Source organism: Onychostruthus taczanowskii, unplaced genomic scaffold (assembly GCF_017590055.1).
Source record: "Onychostruthus taczanowskii isolate IOZ18803 unplaced genomic scaffold, ASM1759005v1 scaffold1, whole genome shotgun sequence".
Classification (NCBI taxonomy): domain Eukaryota; kingdom Metazoa; phylum Chordata; class Aves; order Passeriformes; family Passeridae; genus Onychostruthus; species Onychostruthus taczanowskii.
This window is the reverse complement of record NW_024496525.1, coordinates 14,147,439-14,173,223: the sequence shown is the minus strand read 5'-3', so window position 1 is coordinate 14,173,223 and position 25,785 is coordinate 14,147,439. Positions and strand designations below refer to the sequence as shown.

At 41.2% G+C, this 25,785-nt stretch overlaps 2 protein-coding genes across 7 annotated transcripts in view; one reads left to right on the top strand and one right to left on the bottom strand.

Moving 5' to 3' along the window:
* Positions 1-978: 978 nt before the first annotated feature.
* AP4S1 (adaptor related protein complex 4 subunit sigma 1) lies at positions 979-24,200 on the bottom strand. 4 transcript variants are annotated; one of them, XM_041402360.1, is made up of 7 exons: positions 23,967-24,200; positions 17,751-17,870; positions 15,891-16,091; positions 14,485-14,571; positions 13,320-13,388; positions 10,219-10,230; positions 979-1,731 (listed from the first exon to the last, which is right to left on the bottom strand). In XM_041402360.1, the coding sequence occupies exons 3-7, from the start codon at positions 16,026-16,028 to the stop codon at positions 1,603-1,605; spliced, it is 435 nt and encodes a 144-aa protein (XP_041258294.1). In that variant the 5' UTR covers positions 16,029-16,091; positions 17,751-17,870; positions 23,967-24,200; the 3' UTR covers positions 979-1,602. The 4 variants fall into 4 exon arrangements, with proteins under 4 accessions (XP_041258294.1, XP_041258285.1, XP_041258277.1 ...); XM_041402351.1 differs by lacking the exon at positions 23,967-24,200 and adding an exon at positions 23,113-23,250; XM_041402343.1 differs by lacking the exon at positions 23,967-24,200 and adding an exon at positions 23,073-23,210.
* The window catches only part of STRN3 (striatin 3), a 58,161-nt gene continuing 55,772 nt past the window's right edge, over positions 23,397-25,785 (top strand). For 2 of the 3 annotated variants that reach the window (XM_041402315.1, XM_041402324.1), the window contains exon 1: positions 23,397-23,821. In XM_041402315.1, the coding sequence (XP_041258249.1) occupies positions 23,501-23,821 (321 nt within the window). In that variant the 5' untranslated portion in view covers positions 23,397-23,500. The remainder of the gene's footprint in view (positions 23,822-25,785) is intronic. The other variant, XM_041402332.1, reaches the window with a different exon arrangement.

The following is a 25,785-nucleotide window of genomic DNA, read 5'->3' as shown; positions in this document are numbered from 1 at the left end:
GATGATTCAGCTTCACTTCAGATGGATTAGCTGTCTTGGTGTTAGCACGTGATATTTATTGGAAGAAAAGTGGCTTACAGTAAGATAAATCAAGATATGGTTTTAAAGATTTTAAGTAGCTGATACCAGAAAAAAAAAAAAAAAAAAGCTATTGTGGTTGAATCTATGTAATAAGTTTTGCTTTGAGCCAGTTCTCCTTGGTAACAACCTCTTCTCAGGCCACTGCTGAGGTGGGCTTGCCAAAAGATTCTCCAAAAGATCCTGCCTTCACATACACATCGGGTTGGTGCCATATTTTTTTTCATGGCATTGTTTGTAGGACTTTACAGCATTGTTTTTTAGATTTTCCCTAATGCAGAATTGGAGGGGAATATCCACCATCCTGCCCACTCCAGTGCCTGTCGTGCTTCAGACAAACACCTGTATCCAGGTTTATGCAACTCTGCTCCAGTCCCAGAATCATCCTGTTTTGATAAATGTGTTACTGTGTGAAAGCCCTGTGGATTATTCTCACACACAACACAACACTCTGCTCCTTAGACCCTGGTTTCTGAGTGGTGTTTATGTGACCAGCATGTGCTTTCACACAGAATATGCTTATTCAGTATCAGGTTATGTGTAGGGTTGGGCTGGAGGTTAAGAAGAAGGAGGCAGATAGCAGTTCTAGAAAGGTAAGTGGAAGTAAGCTGAAATTGCCAACTGTCCCGACTGACAGAGTACTGTGCAGTGTGAATCAGCATGCTGGATGCCTGGGAATGCAACTTACCCATAGCTGTGGCTTCCTGCTCAAGAAGGGAGACTTCATTTGGTACCCACCTGGTCCTGAGAACTTGTATATTTTACTACTCATCTTCTGTAAGAGTTTTACTCTTGATGCATAGATAGCATATACAAGAGAAAAAAAAAATACACTGGTGTGCCAAAAGGGAAAAGATCCTGTGTAATTTATAAAGCAAACATGACAAAAGAGCATTGAACTTCTGATTTTAATTATTTTATTAATATTATAATATTTAAGTGCTAAATAATTCCAGTTACAACTTGCAGAGTATGCAGAAATACTTAATACATCTGTACTTTTCTTTTTGTGTCAATGACTTGAATGGCAAAGGTAGGGAAATCAGCTTCTTGATGAAGGATGAATATAGTTTAAAAGTAGGTATAAAAGTCATAGAACTATTATTAACAGTAAATTTGTATGAAAATAAATCAAGTTGGTGCTTAAGGGAAGGACTGAAACTCAGTTTGAATTTATATTTCTATGTATTTTGTCTTCTAGGTCTGGCATGATACTACATAATTCCAAGTGATACCTAGTCAGTCATGGTAAGTTTCCATTGTTTCATCCAAAAAAAGGTTTTATAATTATTGACCATTCTATGAAGATTTCTGCTGGGTCAGTGAAGTTTGATCCAAATGCATCCACATGTTTAGCTGTATCTTTCCCACTGGGGTACACAGAGTATAAGAGAAAAGGAAAATATTTTCCAACTAATTTGAATGTTGCATGAGTCAGTCTTGCAACAGCAGAAAACTGCTACAGGCACATTCCTGATGCTTTTGCCATCCTCTGTAAAATGCCTCAGTCACTCTTGCATCTTCCTAGCCTTCTGCCACTTTGTCAAGCACAAACAGAGGGGCGAGAATTCTGTTCCGGTTTGTTTCCACGATGCAGCCATTTAGCACCATTTCATCCAAAATGATGTGCACTCTGTCCAAATTAAACATGATCTAGAAACATTTCAAGTTAAGTGTATTTTGAACAATGTGAAGATAATTCAGAAAAAAATCTTAAGCTCCTAAGTCTTCAATAAAAATTAACAAAAATCAGTATTTCTTAATTTATTCTAGTTTATTTACCATTATTTTAACAAAGCTAGGGTAAGAGTTTGACTGACACTTTTTTCTGATCACAGAGTGGGCAGAATTTGAGAAGCTGAAGCCCCAGCACTATCCTGTCCTGGAATATAGCACTAGTACACAGTGGCAAAAACCAGGTCAACTTACACTTAGATGTAGGTGGTTAATTTTGCTGTCTGCCTGAGGCACCATGTATTGCCTGGATATGAAATGTTATCAAAGGGTCACAACTTTTTATGTGAAGATGCGAAAATTCTGCATTCCTCCAAGGAAAGTAATTAGCAACTTCTTAAACACTAGATTCTCAAAATTTCCTTGCCCTGAATAACAGTATTTGATCTGCTTGGACATATCTTAATAGGAGTATGCTGATACATAAATTGAATCATTGATCTAGCAGTAAATCTCATAAAAAGAGGACAAGTAAATAAATAAGCACATCTGTCCATAAGCACATCTGTCTTTCCTTAACGTTATGTAACAGCATCTGTCTCAAAAAACAACGATCACAGGCCTTCTAGGGGTATGGAGTGGTGGGCAGTCATGACACACGAGTGTAGACATGAGTGTCCAGCACATCCACTGAACAACTGCCAAGGGTTATGCTGTGAAAAAAACACTTGGATGTTGCCATTTATCACCACAACCTGAAATGGAAACGGGCACAGCAAAGCAGCCTGCTGGGTGCATCTGTTATGCCTCACTGACATACATACACAGAGCATGAATAACCCTTTATCTGCCTTGCTCTCCACCTGTTGCTGCTCTTTACATGTGTTCTGTGCTGAGCACAGCAGGTCTGTGTTGCCTTCCTTTTGTACCTCCTAAATCTTGCCCATGTATTGAGGACTGCTGCAGTGGAGCTAGCAAGACTTCGTACAGTAACTGCTAAATACATCTCTCAATACTTTTCCTACCACTCTGATGAGTCTCTGGAGTGCCTTCTCTCCCACTCTACTATTTATGACACTGTGAATTGAACTCAGGAAGACAGCCTGATTTTGTTCCAGTGTTTGTATTTATTGTTAGTGGACTTCCCTGCTAATCAGTGGAGTTGCAAGAATCACGTTTTTGGAGTCATCAAGTTTCCTCTGCTCTCTGTGATAAATACCAGTCTTATTTTTTGAACACAACTCAGGCATTGAAGGAGACTGCTCTGTCTCCTGACTGCCAGTAGATGTGACTTTGGCAGTCAGCCGTACTGCTGTGCCGAAGAGCTGCAGCAGTGTGAGTACTGAACTGCAAATGACAACAGCTCAGGAGCCAGGTATCTATGTATTTGTTCCTCCTTGCTGTGAATGCTCTGGGCTGAACTTGGTGCTACTGTGTGTTTGTGCAGAAGGGGAAGCAATTGTAACCCTGCTCCAGCAGAAATGTTCTGCTTGACCAAGAGCACAGCATGTCTAGGTATGTGTAGTAGTACAGTTCAGGTCCCCAAATAACTTTTCTACTAGTTCCTGCTAGGTGAGAAACTATAGCTGTCAACAGGGTCTTGGGGATGGCCATGGTTCATCGGACAGCTTCTAATCTGCTGACTTAAACTTAACTACCTAATTTAATTCCAAACTGATTTTTAAATACCAGACTTCTTCCTGAATCAGACCATAGGCCTGCATTGTTTATAAAAATTGTGCCTTTTGATACCAAGGAGCAGTGCTGTCCTTCCAACTTCAGTCAGTCACCATTTCTGTGGTACCAGAGACATGTGTGGTAGCTTTACTTGAAGTAAAGCTTTTTGCAGTTTAAAGATTGAAGCCAAATTTCTGCTGTGATAAACTTATTGAGTAAACCAGTCTTTACAGAAATATTTCAATCTGAGAAGCTAGGATTTCTTTATTACAGAAATGTGAGAATTTTTAGAAAGACAGCTGTTTTGCTGCTTAGTTGACCTCTGGCACTGCTCTGCACTGGGCTACAGGATCTGTTAAGGAAATTAGATAACATTCCATTCAAGTTTCAGCAAGTGAGAAAGCCAACTCCTCCTGGCTTTTGATTTTTACACTCTTCCACTGATTCATACTGCCCCAGTTCCCATGGCAGAGCCCAGACCTTCCTCTAACAGTTCCAAAAATCTAAAACCCAGACAACTTAATCAACCAGGATCAGTGACCATGCAGTGATCTGCCACCCCCATCTTATTTTTCTGCATCATCCTCTTTAAGAAAACATTTAAATCACATTTTTAATCACATTTTGTCATCACTGTTTATCTGCCTGCTGTATTTCCAGAAGAGCCAATACCATGTCAAAGGAAAACTGTACCCACGCAAAGAATCTTGGAGCTATTCCACTCAGACTGAAAGTATGAGATGTCTATTTCCCTGCAGGCCATTCCAGGTTATTTCCAAATGGGCTTACTCCATTGCAGCGAAGTGGCATGACTTCTGTCCATCTCTGATATGGTAATCTCAGTCATCATTCCAAAAATAGTAATTTCATCTGCAGTTTGAATGGGGATACTAATACCATTCCGGAAAGTTCTATTAACTTGATTTTGGAAGGTTCCAAAGCATTCTTTAACCTCTGCCCTCAACCTAACATTCCACCTCCCTTCACCACAGTGTTCTTGGCAAATAATTGGATTGCACAGGGAGCAACTCTGTGTCTTTTCCCCTTCCTCTAAGTTTCACCTATGCTTTATGGTTGCATCTTGCCCAACACAGCTCAACCATTCGTGTCTGCATGCCCTGCCCAGGGAGGGATATGTATTTGATCCTTAGCAAGGCTCATCCTCCCCACCTGTTACTTGTTTGGCATGTGACCCCAAATTTCAGGGTTTAAAGCCCTGAAGTCATAATCCACACCCAAGTGAAAGCAGCAAAGCAAACCAGTTTGAGCAGCTGGCAACAGGAAAAAGCTGTATTTGGTGTTTGCACTGCCATGTGCTCCACCCAGAGCTGTCATTTAAGGTCCTGCTTCCAGTAAGAATCCTGGGCTGCCCACAAAAAGAGCACTAAGGGACTTTGACTAGATCCAGGCAGAGGATAACAGGACTTTTAAAAACAAGAATGCAGAGGAAAACATGTTAATCTCTGCATGCCAGCCTGGGCAAAGGTGAGGCCCCCCACCCTGCCAGCTTTGGCTTCCCAATTTCTGGCAATGCTGCAGCAAGCTGCACACCGAGCAGTAGAAGTAAATGGTACCTACACAACTGGCCTTTTAAATGTTACACTGGCTTCTGGTAATTTAAAGAGCTCCCCTTCTTAAAGCACTTTAATGGTACTTAAACTACATTAATGGTACTTTCTACTATCCCTTTTATGGCAAATGCATACTAAGAGGAAGTACATGTGACACAAGTATTGTGTATATAGAAGTTGAGTAGGGAAAAGGGGAAGGAAAGAAGAGGAAAAGGCACAGTTAGGACTTGCATGTAATAAATAACTTCTTCCTGTGGAGGCATTGTAAGAGATCTCAGGGTTTTCCAGGCAAGTAATTGAAGGGTGTGTCCAGACTTAAGAGATGAGGAAGTACACCTTGTGATCACAGACCACACCCAGGAGCACAGAGCTTTGTAGATTACAGTACAGGTACATATGGGGCAGATGGTTTGCTACTGAATACACAGCACTATAAACCCCTGATTTCCACAGTGTACAATCATCTTCAATTAGAGATTAGTTGGAGTTGCTTCTTTATTTAGTCTAGACTCACATATTCTGACTTATCTTTGCCAATGTTCACTTTCAATAACTTTTAGCCTATCTAAGGGCAGGCACGTTTAAGGCACTAAAACCCATGAAATGCTTTTCTTGACCATTTCTTCCTCAAATGACTATGCTGACATTAAACAGGAGACAAAGGTGCCTTCAAGTTCTGTGAAATTCTAGAACAACTAAGCTAATTTTAAGCTAGTCTTACAGGTTTCTGTTTTGCCCACTTATGTTACAGTGCAAACTGAAGTGCATCCTTATAAATTCAGAGAATAAATTCATAATTCAATTTTCTTACTCCTTAAATGCAGTGTTATCCCACAGAGAACTGAAGAATAGTTGATCCACATGAAGTATATCCCTGTATCAAAGCTTCTTATCTATCCTGGAAGGAGCAGCAGCAGCTAGTTGCAATGGAATGTAATGGCTTTTTTGGATCAAGACAACATTCTTCAGATGCTTTGTCCCAGAGCACTCTGTCACCCACTCCCACAAGGGGAGCATAAGTATCTGTTTCTCTAGAAGTTAATAATGTGTCTTCACCTTCTTTTCAGGCAATAGAAAAGTTACCTTTAGTAATTTTAGAAACTGTCATACTTACCAGTGTTTTGTTCCTTATAAAGCTGCGTCCTAACTCGTGTTTTTATAGTCTCTTTTGTCCTCATCATAGCAAGAAGTAGTTCCCACACCATCCAAGCTGGAGTTTTAGTGCTACAGAGAACCCCTCCCACTTATTTTATAGACAAGTGAGGCTTATCCAGAGCTATTAACACACTAGGGCACAACTCCCCGAGGACAATTTCAGTACTTGTTCTTTCAGCTGGCCCAACAACACTACTTACTGGTATTTTAAAAACAATCCAATGTCATTCCAGCCTAGGTACTTGTAAGTGTGCAACTGACTCTCCAAATGAAAATGGACATCATAATGGCTAAGTGGTTCACAATTCACACATGAAAGCTTCTATAAAAAGCTGGCTATTCTCAAGCACTTAGCCAATAGGTCATCTGTGTTCATTTTTGGAGAATATATGAGAGAACTGTGCCATTGTTCATGCATTGTTTAGCATCATACCTACCTAAGTCATACATACCAACATGATGTACAAATCCTGTTGGGAAGGATTAAGATCATACCCAGTCCCTGCCTTGTGCCCAAGGCACCCTTCCTGACATCTGACTCCAGCCAGACCATGACATGAGCTACAGTGTGGATGCCCTGCATGAATTCAGGTGTGGACCTAAATGAAAGCTGGAGTTCTGCCTCTGCTGGAGCTGCATTGCCAGGAATACTGGGGTAATGCACTATGTCTGGGAGCTGCAAGAACCAGTGCATGTGATGCAGGCTTGGTGTGGGTTCCAGGGACATCTCAATTGTGTGATAGGCTCAGCCTTTGGCTTTAACTGGGCTTTGCTCTGTGCATGGCTGAATAGCCTTAGTAATTATGGTCTATTTTAAATGGGTTTTGAGTTCATGTAATTTCCTTCTATTTTTTTCATGTTAGTAAACACTACTGGCTATATAAAATAGCCACTATCACATTTAAAATAAACTTCCTACGGATCTGTACACAAAAATAATAGCAGAGGGTCAGGAAATTATGAGTCTCCTGCAAGATACTCTGCAAACAAAGATTCTGTAAATACTATTTGGTGTTCACTGTTGCAGACCTTCTCCATCAGATACTTTGCAAGCTAACTGCACTGAGCATGGAGGTTAGTGTGAGACCATTTGCAAAGGCAAGGGTTTAATCGCAGGTGAGGATATTTTCTTTCACATTATGAAAGGCAGGTTGATGGTTTATTTCTTGCACTGCAATAATAGCTCCAGGCACTTGCCTGAATTGTTCTTCTGGGTCAGCTATTCAAGCTGTTGTCAAAAATAAATACAGTCCTGAACAATCCCCTTCCTCTTAGTTACACCTCTGCTTTACATTTAATAAGGGAGGGTATCTCATTTAATAAGGGAGGGTATTTCACTTTGACTATTTTAGGTAGCCTTTCAACTTAAGAATCAAGCTCTTCCTAAATGTGAGAATTATTTTGTACATAGGTAGAAGTAAAATGTTTTATTGTAAAGTTGTTTCTGAAATGTATATCAAAAAAGTGCACTTCTGAATGCTAAAGCTACATACTTCATGCACATGTCATATGTGATAAGGAGAGACATATCAGACACGAGCTTTTCCAGTATTTTTTCTACTATGACCAAGTAAGTTAGAAATGCACACTCCTAAATATTTATATTAATACCATCAAGCAGATGAGACCCATGTAGATGAATTTCTGCAGGAATCATTCAGACATGGTATTGCACCCATTTCCAACATTAGTGTTGGCATATAATACAACAACTTCTGCAAACAGCACAGACTAAGGACAGGATGCCATCCACAGGGATTTGGACAAGCTCCAGGAGGGGGCCCATGGGAACCCATGAGTTTTAACAAGACCCACTGCTGCTGCTGCACACGGATCAGGGCAAGCCCCAGTACCAGCAAGGCTGGGGATGGACAGAGCCAGAGCAGCCCTGCCCAGAAGGACTTGGGGGTGCTGCTGGCTCAGAGGCTGGACATGAGCCAGCCATGGGCACTCCCAGCCCAGAGAGCCACACGTGTCCTGGGCTGCATCCAGAGCAGCGTGGGCAGCAGGGCCAGGGAGGGGATTCTGCCCCTCTGCTCTGCTCTGCTGAGAGCCCACCTGCAGGGCTGCATCAGCTCTGGGCTGCCAGCACAGGAAGGACATGGAGCTGCTGGAGCGACTCCAGAGGAGGGGAACCAAGATGATTAGAAGGATGGAGCATCTCTCCTATGAGGAAAGACAGAGAATTTGGATTATTCAGCCTAGAAATGAGATGATTTAGGAGTGACTTAATTGGGGCCTTCCAGTACCTAAAGAGGAGCCTTACAAGAAAGCTGGAGATGGATGGACAAGAGGGAAGTGGCTCCAAACTGAAAGAGACCAGATGCAGATTAGATATTAGGAAAAAATTCTTTACTTTGAAGGTGGTGAGGGACTGCCCCAGGTTTCCCAGAGAAGTTCCAGATGTCTCATCCCTGGAGGTGTTCAAGACCCAGGGTGGATGGAGCTCTGAGCAACCTCGTCTAGTGCAAGGTGTCCCTTTCCATGGCAAAGGGGTTGGAACTAGATGACCTTTCAAGTCTCTTCCAGCCCAAACTAAGGCTGCTGCATATCATGGCATTCTCAGCTATTAAATGGACTAGTGGGAGTAGCTCAAGGTGTAGAGCTCTTGATAGGAAATTGCTTAGCAGACAGCAGAATTCAGAATAGTCAGTATACCAAATGACTCAGATAATCAGGCCATTGCACGCTCAAAGTACACTACCTGGAAACATAGGGACCTCTTTTTATGTGTAGTTACTAAATAGGCCAGGTCAGTCTCTAATTTGGCAAAGCTCATATACATGAACACAAAGTTCAGGATTAGAATTAAGCGAATACAAAAATTATATTTTTATAATTGCTCACACACTTTAAGTGTTGTCCCTTCACCACTTCACACTGGAGTGTCATTATTGCTCTTTCACAGTATCAGTGAATTTAATCAGTGTTTTACTAACACCACAGCATTTTCTAAATTTCAGGAAGGAAACATGGACAGTATGTGTGAGTGTATGTACATACATATATATGTATATATAGTCAGTAAATGAGGCAGAGTTACAACATGCAGCAAGCTTTAAAATATTTTCAAAGTGAAATTAATTATTTCCAGTTGCTTTTTGTTTTTTTCCTTTTTCAGTAAAGAAGTAAGAACAAGAAAAATTACAGACTTTTTCTATGTTCTTCATAAATGGTAATTCATAAATAAACTAAATTACTTGACAGTACTTGATTGGAAGACGGCAACTGTATTTCAGGTGTGTAACTGAAACTCTTTGTACCAGCAGATCTGCATTTAACCAACAACAAATATAAGCATAAGAACTGCTGGAACAGAGTCAACACACAGTGGAATTGGAAGAACTGAGAAGGAAGACTGTGCTGGTTCTGGTTTAATTCTCCTGGTTAAATTTTTCCAGTACTGTGTTTTATTTACTTGCTATTTATATTTAATTGTTCAGGACCATATTTTAGTATTTGTATTTGGGTGAGTTTTAAGTAATTTTTAAATTATTACCCTGCAAAACATATGCATGAAAATACAGCAGTGTAAGGGGAGAAGTGGGAAAAGTTAACACCTGGTTTCTTAAATATCCTCCTCCCACGTTTTTCCCTCCTTCCAAAGATACAGAAAGTAAAACTCACTTCTTCCTTTCATGAAGTAAGATCAAACTGCAAACATAATCTTACAAGTAGTGCTGCTATTTGGCTCAAGACACAGCTGTGACAGTTGTTATTACAGTAATTTCAATATCTATTTTATTGTAACTCGAAGTGAAACCTTAAACTACTTGAGCCTGAAAGTTCCCCATGAATTTAACTTTTCATGTATTTAGTTCTCTCAAAGCAAGCTATGTGTCTTACTTTAAATGGAACCAGGCTTATCTTAATGATGGAGGATTTCAATAGGTGAGCCACGTGAACATCAGCTGCGCTTTCAGAAAGGTGCCAAAATTGTGCTACTTACTCCAAGTACAAAACTAGTGAACATCTCTACTGGCTTGAGTGACAGTCAGTACTATGAACTGGAGCATACACCAAAAAGTGACAACAAATGGATTTCTGATACTGAAAAGGATACATCTAATTCACTCTGCAAGGAAAAAAGATAGACAGCCATTAGTTACAGTTTGATCTCTTATCTCAGATGATCTCATCTCATGATCATTAAGCATAACACATCCCTTCAAAGGATAAAAAAAGTCTTCAAAATAACGATATGAAATTTTAGAGTGATTCACATTTCTGTTCTGGACTGGACAATGTCATGCTCTTTCCTGCAACACTGTTTTGCTTTACATGTGTTATCTGTCTCTGTAATCAAAGCTAATGTTTTACTTTAAAAAACTCACTGAGGTCACCTACAAGTAACAATTAGAATATGGGCAGTGCCATCTGAGTGAGTGGGTGGAAAACCAGCAGCTCTAATCATGGCAGTTCCAGCCCTATATTCTCTGTTCCTCCTCCTACAAAACCAGGACATTAATGTCAAGTTTACACAGTTAAAGTTGTTGCTGCAGATCATTTCAACAGCAAAATCTAGATCCTGCATATACCCATGGCTATGGTAGTGGCTGCATATATTAGGAAAGGCAAGGCAACTCCAAGCTTTGGACCCTTAGCACTTCTAAGTATTCTCCCCCCAGCAGCACAATTCTTCATATAGTCATCATTTCCCTTCTATTTTTGGATTTACCCCAAGCAGTATTACTCATTTAACCAAAATGTGTGAGTTAGAAGCCCTCGTGGTCTCTCTGCAGTCAGCAGAAGAGACGGGGATCTTCACCAGTTGACTCGGCACACTTGAGGCATGACTCACTTTCTCGAGATACTCATTGGTCTCCACTGCCAGTAAAGGGAGCTCAGGATGACCAAATTTCTAACTTAGGTGCCTCAGTTAAATAGCTAAACTTAGAAAGAAATAATCCCAGCCTTACCATTTAAGATCTTACTGAGTTGGGTGGAGATTCTCCAGTCTCTACTAAAAGAGGGAATCTTTACCTGCTGCCTAGAGAAATTCAGTTTGATAATGTGGTTTTCATTCATGGTCTAAACCTGGTTTTAAGGCACAGTAAAGCTCGTAAGGTTTTACTGATAAAATTGCTACTACTTCTGTGGTCTAAAGATGATCTAAACTGGACTAGTTCTAGTCTACAGGCCTCTGCTGAGTGACTCTGCCATTCTTCAATTAGAAGTTTTTAATACATCATAGAAACTGCATTTTAAGGGCCAGATCAGTTTAAGTTTTCTCAGCATTAAAACATAGCTGGAGACATTGGAATTCTGACCAGTATGCAGAATTTTTCTTGGGTAGCCATATAAAAGTGAAGGGGACTCAGAATTACATCTCACAAGCAACTTTGAAAGCTTTCCCCCTAATTCCATTAATGTTTGTTCTCATATCTGAATTCAAGCTCTGTAAACTCCATTAGATAAAAATAGAGTACGTGAGAATGTTTAAAGCTCTCAAGTCTAAAAATGTCCTTCTAGAGTGGGAAACATGTTCTCTCCTTTCCCGGAGTTCTGCCTCCATTGCCACCATCATAATTTGGGATTCTGCTAAAATTCTGCAAATCCTAAACAGTAATCTGTAAAAGTACAGATTTATACTTTCTTGCTCTGTGGTTACTGCCAGAACTTCAGCTAGAATTACAGCCCTTGTCTTAGTGCTCTGCCATTTATTGTGTTGTATGATATTAAAACCAGAACCATCAAATGACATGAGATTTCTTTTAGCATCCCCCTTTTAAGTTTGTCTGTCTCAAACCCAAACTGCTATGGAAAATTAAAAAAAAAAACAAGAAACCTCTGGTATGATGAACTCAGCAAATTTCTAACAGCTATCTGTGGTTGGGTTATATGTGTGGTCAAAGGATTATATATATACTACATTTATCTGTATAAGAACTACACCTATTTTTGCTCTGCTTTAATTGAATAAAATTTGAGAGGTGGTTGGCAACTATTAGCTCAATCAGACAAATAAGATGTGACTAAATTTTATTGTGCATTCCTGTGCTGCTGAGATCTAATCCCATTCCTGGTTATCACTGCTTAGTTTGGGACTATAGTCAGCAATTTTAAGAGAAATTCTGAGCTCAGTGCAGTCAGAGAATGATATACTTAGCAGGAGTTTCCCTGGGCTGGGGCGACGTCAGTTGAGATAACAGCCTAAAAGATTTGCCAGGCATCTAAACAGTGAAGGGTGCAGAGAACTTTTTCAAGCATGCCCTTGAATTCACAGAGGGAGCTCTGCCATGCCTGCTATGGTCTAGAACTGGGAAAGCAGTTCTAGACCCTGCATGCTTATATCTTGTATGTACAGTTACCAGTGTAGTACCCTCAAGTACATGGTTTACAGAGGAAACTATCCAGTCCTCTTTTCCGAGAGGGATATCCAACACATTTCAGCAGAGGTTAACTGAAACTGTGCCAAAGTATGATTACAGTCAAATTTTTTTTTTGTAACAAGATTATTACAAACCCTATATTAAACAGCAAATATTCTAACCAGAATTACAGTGCTGCATTTTCAAACTTTGTAAAAATAAGCAAGCAAAAAAAAATCTCACCACCAAAAGGAACAGTGTAATTTTAAATGGAGCCATGTGTGATGTTGAATCCTTAACAAAATGACTATCTCTATAATTGTTGTTTTATCAGATATCCACTGTTGCCTGACAACAATATGGAGAGTACAAGTACAGGCTGGTTTTTGAGGTTTCTTTTGCTCCATTCCTCTGATCTTGTTCAGTGAGAGTGATGTCAGTTCCCTGCTTCATGCTTGCACCATCTTAATCATGAATGAAGTTCATTTGGGGAATGTAATGCTGTAAAGTGCATAAGAACTGCAAAGTAAACCCTCTTTGTTTCTTTAAAACATATAAAATGCCCATGGCTAATTTAAGAGCATATGACCCAAAGAAACCCCATAAAACCCATAAACCCGTGCTTTTCTAACAAAAATATTTCTGGTATTCCTTGTCTGATAATTTATAACCCATGTATACTTTTACTTCTCTGAAAAATCAGATCATACTGCCTTTCCCTGCAGTGACAATATTTATCAAAATTCTAAAATAATAAGTATTTTTCTCCTCTGATTTATTCTCTGAAATTACACTTCTACCAAAGTTTTGAAAGAGAAAAAATGTTTCATAACAGATTCAGTGTCTCACTCACCACTCTGCTGAAGTATTTGTCCAAAACTTCCACAAAATTATGAATTAGTTCATATACTGCCATCTCATTCTGAAATTAAAACCAACTGAATATTAAATCAAGATCTAGAAAATGTAATAGTATTCTTTGTGTTAATTCAGTTTGTGGCGAATGAAAAGCCACTAGACAACAGAGTAAGCCCTCTGCTCAGGCCATGTAGTCACGCAGCTGAGGTGCTGAGAGCTGGGCAATGCTCAGGGCAGAAGCTCTGGGCTAACAGCCAATGGATTCTCTCACCTGGGCTGCTGCCATCCCACTGCAGCCCTTGTCCCACCCCCTCCCAGCTCAGCTCCGTGGACACACACAGCTAACTAGGTTAAGCTTACCCATGCTGCAGTCACACCAGCCAGCTGCAGCACAGAGCCAGCCTCTGCTGGGCGATTTCTGTAGCAAAGCCAAAATAATTTGTCCCAAATTGCCTGCCATGATAACCCTGACTTGAAGGTACTGTGGTAGGCAGCAGCCACCTTCCACAGCACCCTGTCATCATCTCCAATAGTAAGTGCTGAATTAATTTCTGAGAACCAGTTATCAACGCAAACACTAAGGCCTCCCAGGTGCAACCTGAACATATGAAATAATAGTACCTGTAACAGTACTTGTCATCTTTCAGATACCTTTCTTTTTTTTTTCCCTTTTTGAAAAGAAAAATAAATTGGCATCTTTATAGCTGACAGTATAGGAATTTTTTCTTTGGCCAAGGACATTAAAAACAGAGAGAAGTCACCACAGAAGAGACAGCTGACCTGCCTGTAATGCTAACATTTGTTGAGAAACTCCACCTCACATAAATTACTGCAGAATCAGTACAAGGCTCAGGAAGACTATCTCATGGTAACAGTTCATTCTACTGCTAAAGACCAAAGTCAAACATAGCACCCTCGCTTTTATATCTCTCTTACTTCACAGAAATAAAAAATTTTTGGGGGAAGGGATTTCTTTGTTTGCCTTCAGTTTTTTTGTTGTTTTGGGTATTTTTTGGTTTTTTTTATTTTTTTTTATTTTTACAATGACTGCTTGAAATTCTGTTATTGCTTTTAAAAATTCCTCAGTGGATGAAGACTTGAGCTCTAGCCTGTGGCAATCACTATAAACATTCATTGCAAGAGGGCATGTAATTTCTTACCTCTGTCTGGTCGATGCCAACAACTATGAAGAGGGCTGCATACTGTCGGTACACCAGCTTGAAGTCCTTATACTCAACAAAAGAGCACTAGGCAGAAGCAAAATGAGTCAAATATAGCAGCTGCCATTTCAGCACACAACAGTATAAAGCACACTGTTCAAAGGACCTGAGCTTTCAGGTTCGTAAGACCCACAGTGAACATGGATTTGTCAAGATCCATCAATTTTAACTTGGAAGAAATGCAGTACAGTAACTGTTACACCACACTTTTCATCTGCCGGCAGAAAACATGCCACCACTTTTTAAACGGAAAAACTGAAACACGCAGAACTGACTTGTTTGGTGTTATAAAGGCACCAAATACTTTCCCACAATTTTCATTTCCAAGTCCTTTCAAAAAGAGACCTAAAGGTAAATTTCCTATATTAAAAAAGTATCACCATTTCAATGTAAAAATTAAAAGTATTAGACTTCCAGAGCCAGTGGGGAATTAACAACTTTCCCAGCGGGAGGGAGCCAGGAGATGGCGCCGTTTCTCGCCGCTAGAGGAGATGCCGCCGCCTTTTCCCTGCTCGGTGCCCGAAATGGCAGCGGCAGCGCCCCTGGCAGGAGCAGCACGAAGATGTTCCTTTCTTTAGCCACTGTCAAAGCTGCGAACTAAGGGACTTAGAAGAATTGTTATTTCGATTGAGGTTTCCCAGAATAAAGTATGTGAGAAGTGCTGTGCAAGAACACACAGCATTAACGAAAAGTAAAGAAGCTGAGTTCAGAACAGAAACCAATAAACTTCATTCACAGTCCAAGTCCCACATTTCTCCTCTAATTCAAGTCAATGTGCAAAAGTTTGGTGCTTTTCTTAAAGAACCAACGACTTAATTAAAGAGAGCAATGAAAATCTCAACTTTCATCCAAAAAATTTTTCAACTTCTATGTTTTCTGACTTTCTTGCAGAACACATAAACACTTCTTTTGAATAAAGATGTCTAATACAGAGGCCTAAAAATTTGTGTTTCCAAACTCCCCTGTGCTTTAGATAATGTTTTCATAATTTGGAATCCTCTACCCTGAGTTTAAACTCCGAGCCGTCTGCCTTCTACCTTCTGGCACAACTGTAATATCTCAGTAAAACCAGTAATGAGTTTTTCTTTACTTCTGAGCTTCTTCAAACAAAGAAGAGGAATCTTCATGACAGTGATGCACACAACTCCAAAATCTATGTAAGCTTCAGAAAAACATTTACTCAATACAGAATAACAGTCCAACTGACTGAACCCACAATCTTGAAACTCAATCGTTTGTATCATGAGTACAAATGAGATCATGACCTGCAATAGACACTGATAGGTTTCAGAATTACCAAGAGGACAAGTGTGAGATGTGGATGAAATAAAACCTACAAAACCTACCTCATCCTTCGAACGGGAAAGACAGTTTTTGATTACTTCAGCTTCCAGCATTGTCCGTTTATTAATTTCTACATGCTCATAATACCTGGACAGTCTTGTTTGACCTTGTTTGTTAACCATAAGGAAAAATTTTATCATTTCTTTTTTGCTGATTTCAGTGGTAGATTTCAATTTTGGGTGCAGGAATCAGGAAAAGTATTTCTGGGAGGAGAAAAAAAAAAGGAGTAGTAATACATAGGAATAAAGACTTCCTAAAAGCTATCCACCCCAGGTATGCATACATTTATGACTGAGTTTCTTGTCAAAACATACAACATTGAAAAAAAAAAATCTCAAATCTTCTGCAGACATCCCATGGAAAAACTCCCTTTTTTCCCCACACAACTATTCACAAACTATCTAATAAATAACAGCTTTCACATGTGAAATTTTCACATTTCAATCAAATTAATTTTTGATAGGATTTGGGAAATTGGATGAGTAAACTATTACTTCTTCAGAACCATAAATCTACCCACCATTTTCTTCCTGCATGCTAACTGGTTTGCAAACATCAGAAATTTGCCCAATACCAAACCACACTAATACAGTTCCTGAGAGCCAACTTTGCCCATAAGCATTCCCCCACTCCGACTTGTATTTAACAATTACATTCATACCACTGCCATATCAAATTGAATGAAGAGATGACAAAGGGAAATGCATGGGCCACAACATATGATCATTTCTTTAATGCAGAATGAGAGACTCCTAAATATTTGGGTATCAATATATATCTTGAGCGGGACCAGGCACCATTGAAATCCATCTTCTGCTGTCTGATTTCCTACACTGATGCAAAAGGTAAATTCTGCACTTAATGAAAACTAAGTCTGGGTCTTCAACAGCTAAAGAGAAATTGGTTCACATTAATTACTCAAAAGAGCTTTATCTCAATATAAATAAATATTAATCCACCCAACACCACTTAAATATAGCTGTAAAATATAAATACACCACATGAAATGTACAGTGAAAAAGAGCATTAAAAAGAGCACAGCATATGTCAGAATCTGCTTGCTAAACAGTTGACATCTCTGATGTTTTGAAAAGCATGAAAATAGAGTAAGCTGTAAGATGTAATTTTTTGAAATAGAAATTCTGGGTTATTTTCTTTAATGCCTGAGAACAATCACTGTAATGTTTACATCTGACTTTCTATTTGCATCCCAGATTTATTGGCCCAAATAATCTTGAGGTTTGTGCACTGGAATTACAATAACTACTGCAGAAGTTATTCCTTTTTTTCCAGTTCTGCAGAGTTGGTCCTTACCTGGGGCATCTTAGGTCTCACAGCTTCTGTGACAAAGTTCAAACAGAAAGAACCTATGAGGAATCCACAATCTATGTACAGTGTAGCTCTTTCAGTAAGAACAGTGTATCTTAATGCAGAAAAACAACAGGGGAAAAAATACAAGGCAAGCTCCATAGGTGCTGCATGATATTACTAGCAATTTGTATAAACTGGCTGTACACCATCCATGGGTGACAAATCATTCATGACAGTGAAGCAACAAGTCTCAATGTATTGTGCTGACATTAATTATTGCCTACTTCTGATTCACAGTGGCCACTGTTTTCTGAAAAGCCACCTCTTTTACAATCACTTGGATGTCAAGAAAGTGACCTTTTTTTCTCAGTGTACTGTGGTTCACTCTATCTACAAAGAAGTTTATATTTCCATATGTAATTTCAAATGTATTTTTACTAATTTGATTTGCTACTGAGAATTCATTCTTAGCTGAGTGACACATTGTTCAGGATCAGTCCTCAAGACAACAGAATCTATTTGGGATCATGACAATCTCAGAGCTTTCTCACCTCTTCCAGGCACGTGGAGCCTCTTGAGGAACACACTCCTGCTGCGTCACTCTGACAGCAGAGTCATGGATGCTGGTCACTGCTGCTGCCGTGGGCTTCTGAATCAGCACGAGTTTGGCCCTGAGAAAGAATGAACAGGTCATTAAGATAAAAAAAGGACCCAGATAGAAATGTGCGATGGGATTTTCACTGTTGGAGGCAAGTAGACTGACACTGATGACTAAATGGGAGACTACCATCTACAATCTTTGCTGTTCTTAGTATATGGCTCTTTTTTTCCCCCACATTCTATTTTGAAGTTAGAGTTGCAGTAAGATGTCTTAATATTTTTAAGCATAAAGTTGAAATACTAAGATGATGTAGTCAGTTTTTGATAAAAACCTTCCAAGAAGGACAAGAATGAACAACTCCTTCCAGCTCAGAATGAAACCCCCTAGCAAGAGCCAACCTCATGACAGAAGGAACCTGAAACTTTAAAGCTGCTTTAGAAGGAGCTGTGGCAGGAAAGAGAAACAATCTAAGAAATGCTGCCCATTGTTTTAAGCAAGCTCAGATACAGGAGACCAACTGAAAAAGACGTCTGTCCATGCTAAACAGATAGTAACAGTGGCATAGACAGCTTTTCTTTTTTTATCTGAGTTTTACACTTTGTGTTTGGCACAGCTGAAACAAGAATTAATGGTTCTCTGTTTTGATCCAAGCTATTTTAATAATTTAGTCATAAATGGTACCAAGGGCTTGAGAAGAGGAAGACAGGGATAACAGTACAACTACCCCAGGAGCACTGACAGAGCTGCTGTGCTTTGAGTTACTGTTAAGCAATACATAACAGCAAAACATATGACAAATTCATATGTATGATCCTATTGCAGGATTGGCCCTTAATCCTAATTATTCCTTTATTAACCTAGTCTTTGTACATGGTTAATCTCTTTCTGATGTTATGACTATTTTATCTGCACTTATCCTTATGAATGGCCTGGATTGTTTTACAGATGAAAATATTAAGACCAGATTGTTTATTTTTTAAAGAATCTGCACAAATGCTCTTATCCAGAATAGATTAAAAAAAGAAAAAAACTACTAAGGTTGTAACAGAGGTAGAACCATAGTAGCACTCAAAATTATTACCTGTAATTCATGAGACAATTATTACTCACAGAACTGGAAAACATAATCAACAACTTTTGAATCTGTAGGAAAGAGGTCCACTCTTTCTGTAGCCATTTCTGTATTTTCACACCAGCCCTAAAGATAGGTTTCAAGACTTTAACCAGAAATTTTGTTCATATAAATGGCAGCACAAGCACACAGTTTTGTGCACAAAAAGTGGAATAAATTAACAAGTTCAAATAATAACTTTGTAAAAATTTACAAAAAAGTATGCAAGCATAGTTGATTTTGAGAATAATGCTAGTGTTAAAAACATCTTAAGGGATTTCTTTATTTCCTTTAGAACTAAATCTGAAAAAAATCACTTGTAGTAGTAAAAGCATCTGCTTGTACAATTTAGGCAAAAAGGGAAAGGACTGAGTTTTGTTTCTAACAAATAAAATTTATTTCTTCTCTTTTCATCTTGGCTTTCATATACAGAAAACACATTAAAATTAGTTTTGCATACACAGGATATACAGAAACCAGTGAAGTATAATAAACAAACAAAAAGCATATCTGTGTATGTTGATGGGTAAAGAAACCCCATTCCATCAACTTCTTTGTATTTGAGAAGCTACCTTTTATGATCAATAATCAGTACTCTGCTTAAAAAGCCAGCTACTTTCCTCTGGTACAACTCTGACATGCTTTTCTGAGCATTCTCACGCACATGTCTGCGTGCATCCATGCACACACACACACAGATTATGATGCTTTTATGCATGCAGAATCAAATGGTTCAAGGGAATTGGTGACAAGATGCAAGCCTTTCATATCTCTGCCATTATTTTGCTCATTTTAGTAATGAAAAGACATTACTATCTGAAGGCTGTTTGTCAGAAATGAATAGGCTCTCTCATTCCAGGTCACTGGACAACTATCTGCATCACAAATGCGCTTAGGAACCGAAGACTGGAAGAGACCATCGAGATCCTGATGGACTGTCAAGTCCAACTCTCTCCATCCCAGTCAGCCATGCATTAGAAATTTTGTCCAGAGCAGCCTCTGGTATATGCTTCCTTGCATGTCCTGCACACCCAACCTACAAAACACCTATGGAACTCTATCATGGAATGAAGAGTCCCTATAAACAAAAACCTCAGAAAGTATCGCTTGGGGAAGATGCAACAAGTCTGGATGTTGTGATAAGGCACGAAATGATGACGCAGACACTGCTGCTCTCGAGGGGAACAAAAAAGAAGAACCTTTATTTTCTGACTCCAACATTTATAGTTTTCCAAAGGTGACAGTGGATTGGAGGGTGACAGTGCCACCTCTCCAATGCCACTGGACAGACCAAGGGTCCATCAATTCTCTCCCCCTCCATGAAAGAATGCAAAACATAGGTTATTTACAGAACTGTGTGTGACAGTTTGTTGAAAGAATATAAACATCAGAAGGCTTAACAAAGTCTTACAAAATCAGGGCGACATCTGGAAACTGCAAACTTTCCTTCAAAAGAAAATACCTTCTGGAGTGACTAAGTAGCAATCTCCTTTACTTCCCTTACAAAATACATCTTCTGTAAGGATAATTTGGCATACATGCAGATGACATACAGTTTTTCTACTGAGATTTAAATATGAGCTGTAACAGTGTGTTAGCTCTCACCCTCATTAAAGTATCTCTTGCAGATAAGTATCTGTGAGAGAAAATTCATACCGTGATTGGCCTGTGTGACTCACACTGCCAGGCTGACATGGTTCAGGAGCTGCTTCCAGGACATGTCAGCTCTGCAGGCTGCACAACCACATGAGACACCTCGAAGTAACTTGTCCCTGTTTGAGTGACACTCCTTTTAGATAACAACTGAGACCTCACAGAGAGGCAAAGCCTGCAATACCTGTTCTGCAGATAAAAAGATCTTAAGTCTCCAAGGAGGCCAACCCAGCTGATTCTACATGCAGTAATATAAAGCATATTTTAAATATAATTTTAATTATTCCTCTGGTATAGATACAGGCACTGAATTTAGTTTGTCACAGATTTCACCAATATTTATACATAATCTGACACATAAATTATAAAAAAAGAAACACAACCTAAGTTTGAATTGTACTTGCAGTACAGCTGCAATTCAAATTAGACAACGTGTCTCTCAAACTAAAACCACTCGAGTCAATGTCTACAGATTTAGAAGTATTTTAGTTATTACAGTCTAAGAAAGGTTTGCAACATTCTAGGGCTGTAGCTAGAATGTAAGAGATAAAATCTCACAAAAAAGAAATGGCATGACTACATATTTACAGAACTGCTTCACCAAGAATTAAAAATAAATGTTAGATAGAATTATAGGCAAATAATGTACTTCCCTGTCCAACTCTAAACAAGTTGATTTTCTGGATGTACTTTATGTGTGTATGAAATGTAAAATCATAGAATATTCAGAATTGGAAGGGACCAACAAATCTAAACAAGTTGATTTTCTGGATGTACTTTATGTGTGTATGAAATGTAAAATCATAGAATATTCAGAGTTGGAAGGGACCAACAACGATCATTGAGTACAGCTCCTGGCCCTGCACAGAAAGTCCCAAGTCACATCCTGTGCCCGAGAGTATTGTCCAGAAGCTTCTTGAACTCCGTCACTCACCCAGCTCAGCGCTGTCACCACTGCCCTGGGGAGCCTGTTCTGGTGCCCAGCCACCCTCTGGGTGAAGAACCTTTTCCTGATATCCCACCTAAGCCTCCCCTGGCACAGCTTCTGGCCACTCTCTCGGGTCCCTCAGGTGCTGTCACTGGGCACCAGAGATCAGTGCCTGCCCCTCCTCTTCCCCTCACAAGGAAATTGTTGACTGCTCTGAGGTGTCCCCTCAGACTCCTCCAGGCTGAACAGTCCAAGTGACATCAGCTGCTCCCCATATGCCTTCCCTTCCACGACCTTCACCAAATGTAGAACAAAATGGGTTAAACTGGAATTAAAGCATTAATGAAAATTTAAAAATGGCTAAATGATAGAGGCATGAAGCACAAGGAGGTGTAGCAAAAGGAACAAGTATTTTTTGTATTTTTGTTTATTGAGCTTCCCATAGATTTATTGCACAAAACCATGTAGCAAATGAAGACCGCACGCATAATCAGAACCATTGGTCTTCCTACTTTTGTTGTCAGTGGACAAGGCTTTAATAAAACCACATACTATTTAAAATTTACCAGTAAAAGTAATTTTTCCAGTCTAGTTTATTACCGTGCCCATAGCAATTAAAATCAAAGATGAAACAAGTATGTCTGTGTAGCTTTAAAATAAAACACCGTCAATTTCAGGACAGAGATTTTTTTTTAAAAAAGCAACCTTAATTATGTAGGGAAGTCAAGAGAGGAAGGAAAGAATAAAAACGTTTTCCTTTGCTGTTGTCAAAACGCTGGCTGAATATAGTAACGGAATTAAACTGCAATAACTCCTGTATACTCAGGAATGAGGAATGTCCTGAGCAACTGCAGCTAAACAAAAGGTTAAACTAGTTATGAGCTAAGTCTCAGTTTTTAATAATGATTTGGTAACTGTCAGTAGACAATACAAAGAAATCAGCTGAGGTGGAAAGGAGCTGCATTTAGATTGCCTAATCAGTATGGAATCAGGAAGAATGGACAATGACATTTTAGTAGGAAATGATTTAATGGAGAAGAAAGGAAGCACTGGATGAACTAACTGAAGCATCAATACACACTTAAGGAGAGACTGGTAAAGAAAGGAAACACCAGTACTAAGACAAATAGTATTTTTTTCCAGGAATTAACAGAATTCCAGGTTTGTCAAGAATCGACCTTTTTTTAGGAAACTACCCATCCAGTGAATGAGTACAGCATGTAAATTTTTTTAAGAGAACCAAAGACCTACCTTACTTAAAATGGATGACCTATGGATGATTGGAAATTAGATATGACGATAATTTTTAAGTATTACATTTCAGAGTAGTATTTTGCAATCGAGGCAATTTCACCATATTCAAACTACAGCCTCAAACACTGCATTGCTAACACTGATAAAACTCAGCCAGATAAAACAGATCAGTAATTTCTTGCAAAACCATCCTCACGTGGAAGAGTTTTGAACAGCGAACATGGTGCACTCTTCCTCCTCCAGGGGGGAATACATCACAACGGAGGTATCACGAAGACGACCAGAAATTAGCCAGCTTCCAGAAACATGCCATATATTTAATGTACCTATTGTAAACCACCTCCTTCTAGGGCAAACTCAGCGCACCATTAAACCGCGCAGAGTCTCAGAAGCAGAAGTGTCGGACCCGCGCTGCGCTTTAGGACGCGGGCCCCGGCCTGGCCGCATTCCCGCCGACTCTTCCAGGCGTTCGGCACTCCCGAGTGGCGGGGGCGAACCGAGCCTCGCCGCCACTTCCGACAGTCACCCGGGGCACCACAGGGGAACTGCCCGGCCGGGCCTCACGCCGCCAGCCCCAGCACCGCCGGCCCCAGGGCCGGTCCCGGGGGACAGCCCGCCCGCCCGGCCGCCAGCCCCGGGCCCGTCCCGCCCGGCCCGCCCCCTCCTCCCCGCCCCAGCCAGCGCCGCTCGCCCCCTCCCCGGCCCCTGCTCCTGGCCCCCGCCGCGGGACGAGGAGGAGGGCTCCCCGCAGACAATGGACGAGCACCCAGGAGCCGGAGGAGGCGGTGGGATGGCGGCCGCCCCGAGACCACAGCAGCCGCCGCCGCAGGCGGGTGGGAACATGAACCTGCAGTCGGGTGGGGGCTGCGTGGGGGCTGGAGCCGGCGGAGGAGGAGGGCAACAGCCACAGCCCCAGGGCCCCGCGGCCCCGGCCGGTCAGGAGGCGGCGGGCCCCGCCGAGCTGTCCCGGCCCCAGCACTACACCATCCCGGGGATCCTGCACTACATCCAGCACGAGTGGGCTCGTTTCGAGATGGAGAGGGCGCACTGGGAGGTGGAGCGGGCCGAGCTCCAGGTACGGGGGCCAGGGCGATCTGGGACTGGCCCGGCTGGCTCCGGGGGCCGGGCCGCGCGCGGCATGCGGGGGCAGCGCTGCCTGGGCGAGCGGGCTCCGCGGGGCCCTCGAGGCCGAACCGGTCGCCGTGGCCCGGGGTCGGTACCTGGGCGAGGTCCGGCGGGCGGAGCGGCGGTACCGGCGGAGGCCCGAGCCGGGCTCCCTCCCCGGGGCAGCCATTTTGGTTTGTAGCATGGCGCCCGCCCGGCTCCGGAGCGGCCCCGGCCCCGCAGGCCGCTCGCCCGGAGCCGCGGTGCGGGGCCCGGAGCGCGGCCGGGCAAGGGCGGGCGGGAGGGCGCTGCCGCGGCGCTGGGCTGTGACCCTCCTCCCTCTCCTCCCCGCCGGCGGGGCGAGCTGCGCTGCGCCTTGACAGCTGAGGTCGGCTCCCGCAGCACAATGACTCCGGGGCTCCTCGGCCCCGTGCGGGTTGCCGACAGCCAGAGCCTCCGGGCCTGGCAGGGAGGACTGACACCTCCCCGCAGCTCAGCGAACTCTGGCTTTGGAGGGAAAAGAGGGAGTTAGGAGGCGGCCCTGCCTCCCGAGCAAGGGCAGGACGAGGAAAAGGAGTTCAGGTAAATCGTAAGTAAAAGACTTAGCTAGGCATGCAATTAGAGATGGGTCGAATCTGTTCTCGCTTTCTTTCGGACTCGCTTCTTTGGAGATTTCATATCGGAGAAGAGCGAGGAATCGATAAGTCTGCGGTGTGGTCATTTCAGTATACATGAAAATACCAGCTTCGTCTCCGGAACGGAAATGGAATAACTTTTCAGGATAGAGAGCAAGTGTTGGAGTTGCAATATAAATTTCTTGCCACTAATGTTTGCTTTTAGTAATAGGATAATTTTACTAATTACTTTTGCAAGTAAAAAAAAAACATGCATAGACCATTACCAGTTTATGAACAGATTGCAAAATCCACTGAATGTGCGGTATCCACACAGGAGCCATTATCTTTTTATGGGACAGAAATGTACATAATAAAAACGTAAAAAAATATTAGCAGACTTTATTGCTTCCAGAAAATTTTTTTTGGATTTTTTTACTGAGTGAATGTTTATGGTCTTGAAGTAGCATTCCGTCAAACTGCGCTGCAACAGCAGCCGGCGTTTGCAAGGCATTTACTTTCAGATTTCAGAACCAAGAAGTATGCCTGAGCCTGGGCAATTCTTTGGGAACTTCTTGGCTCTATAGTAAGCATGTATTTTGCACTCTTTTTGTTACAACTATAATTAAGAAAGAATTAAAACCCAAAACCACCAAGGGAAACAGCTGAAGAGGTTTTACTGTTTCTTTCACTTACTCTGAGTCTTACCATCTTAAACCTTGTGAAATGGCTGAATTTAAAATCCATGGTGAACATGGGTGGGTGTTTTTAGCAGAGAGCAATTGGCTGTCTCTCCTGTTTTCTCTAGCATCTTAGTGATATAGCATTATGTTTTTACATAAGTTGATTAGTGTTATTGATGACCAGACAAAACCACCTTGAAATATTTGTTTTAGGTATGGGCTTGTTACTTTAAAACGAGGTACTGCTGTACCCTAACATGAAGAGTACTCCGGAGACTTGAAAAGTTGTGTCTGACTGATAAGTGCTTCTCTGAACTCACATGGCCTCTAGACTCCCTGATGCACTCTTAGCCAACTCTGCTGCTTTTTGTTTGTGGTTGCTGTTTGTTGTCCATGGTCATACCATTTCTTCTGCGTGTCTGTGGAAGTACAGTAGCAGTTCTGTCCCTGATTATGTGTGTGTTGACTGATATACATGTGCAAATGTCATGGGACTGAGGCAGTGGAGTTGCTGCACCGTGCCTATGCACAGGGGTGGTTTTGGTTGTTTTTTTATAACTTTGGAGGCCCAGGGTAGGAGGGGGGAGGACATTACCCTTGGATTTTAGGTCATAACCTATAAAATAGTGAAAATTGAT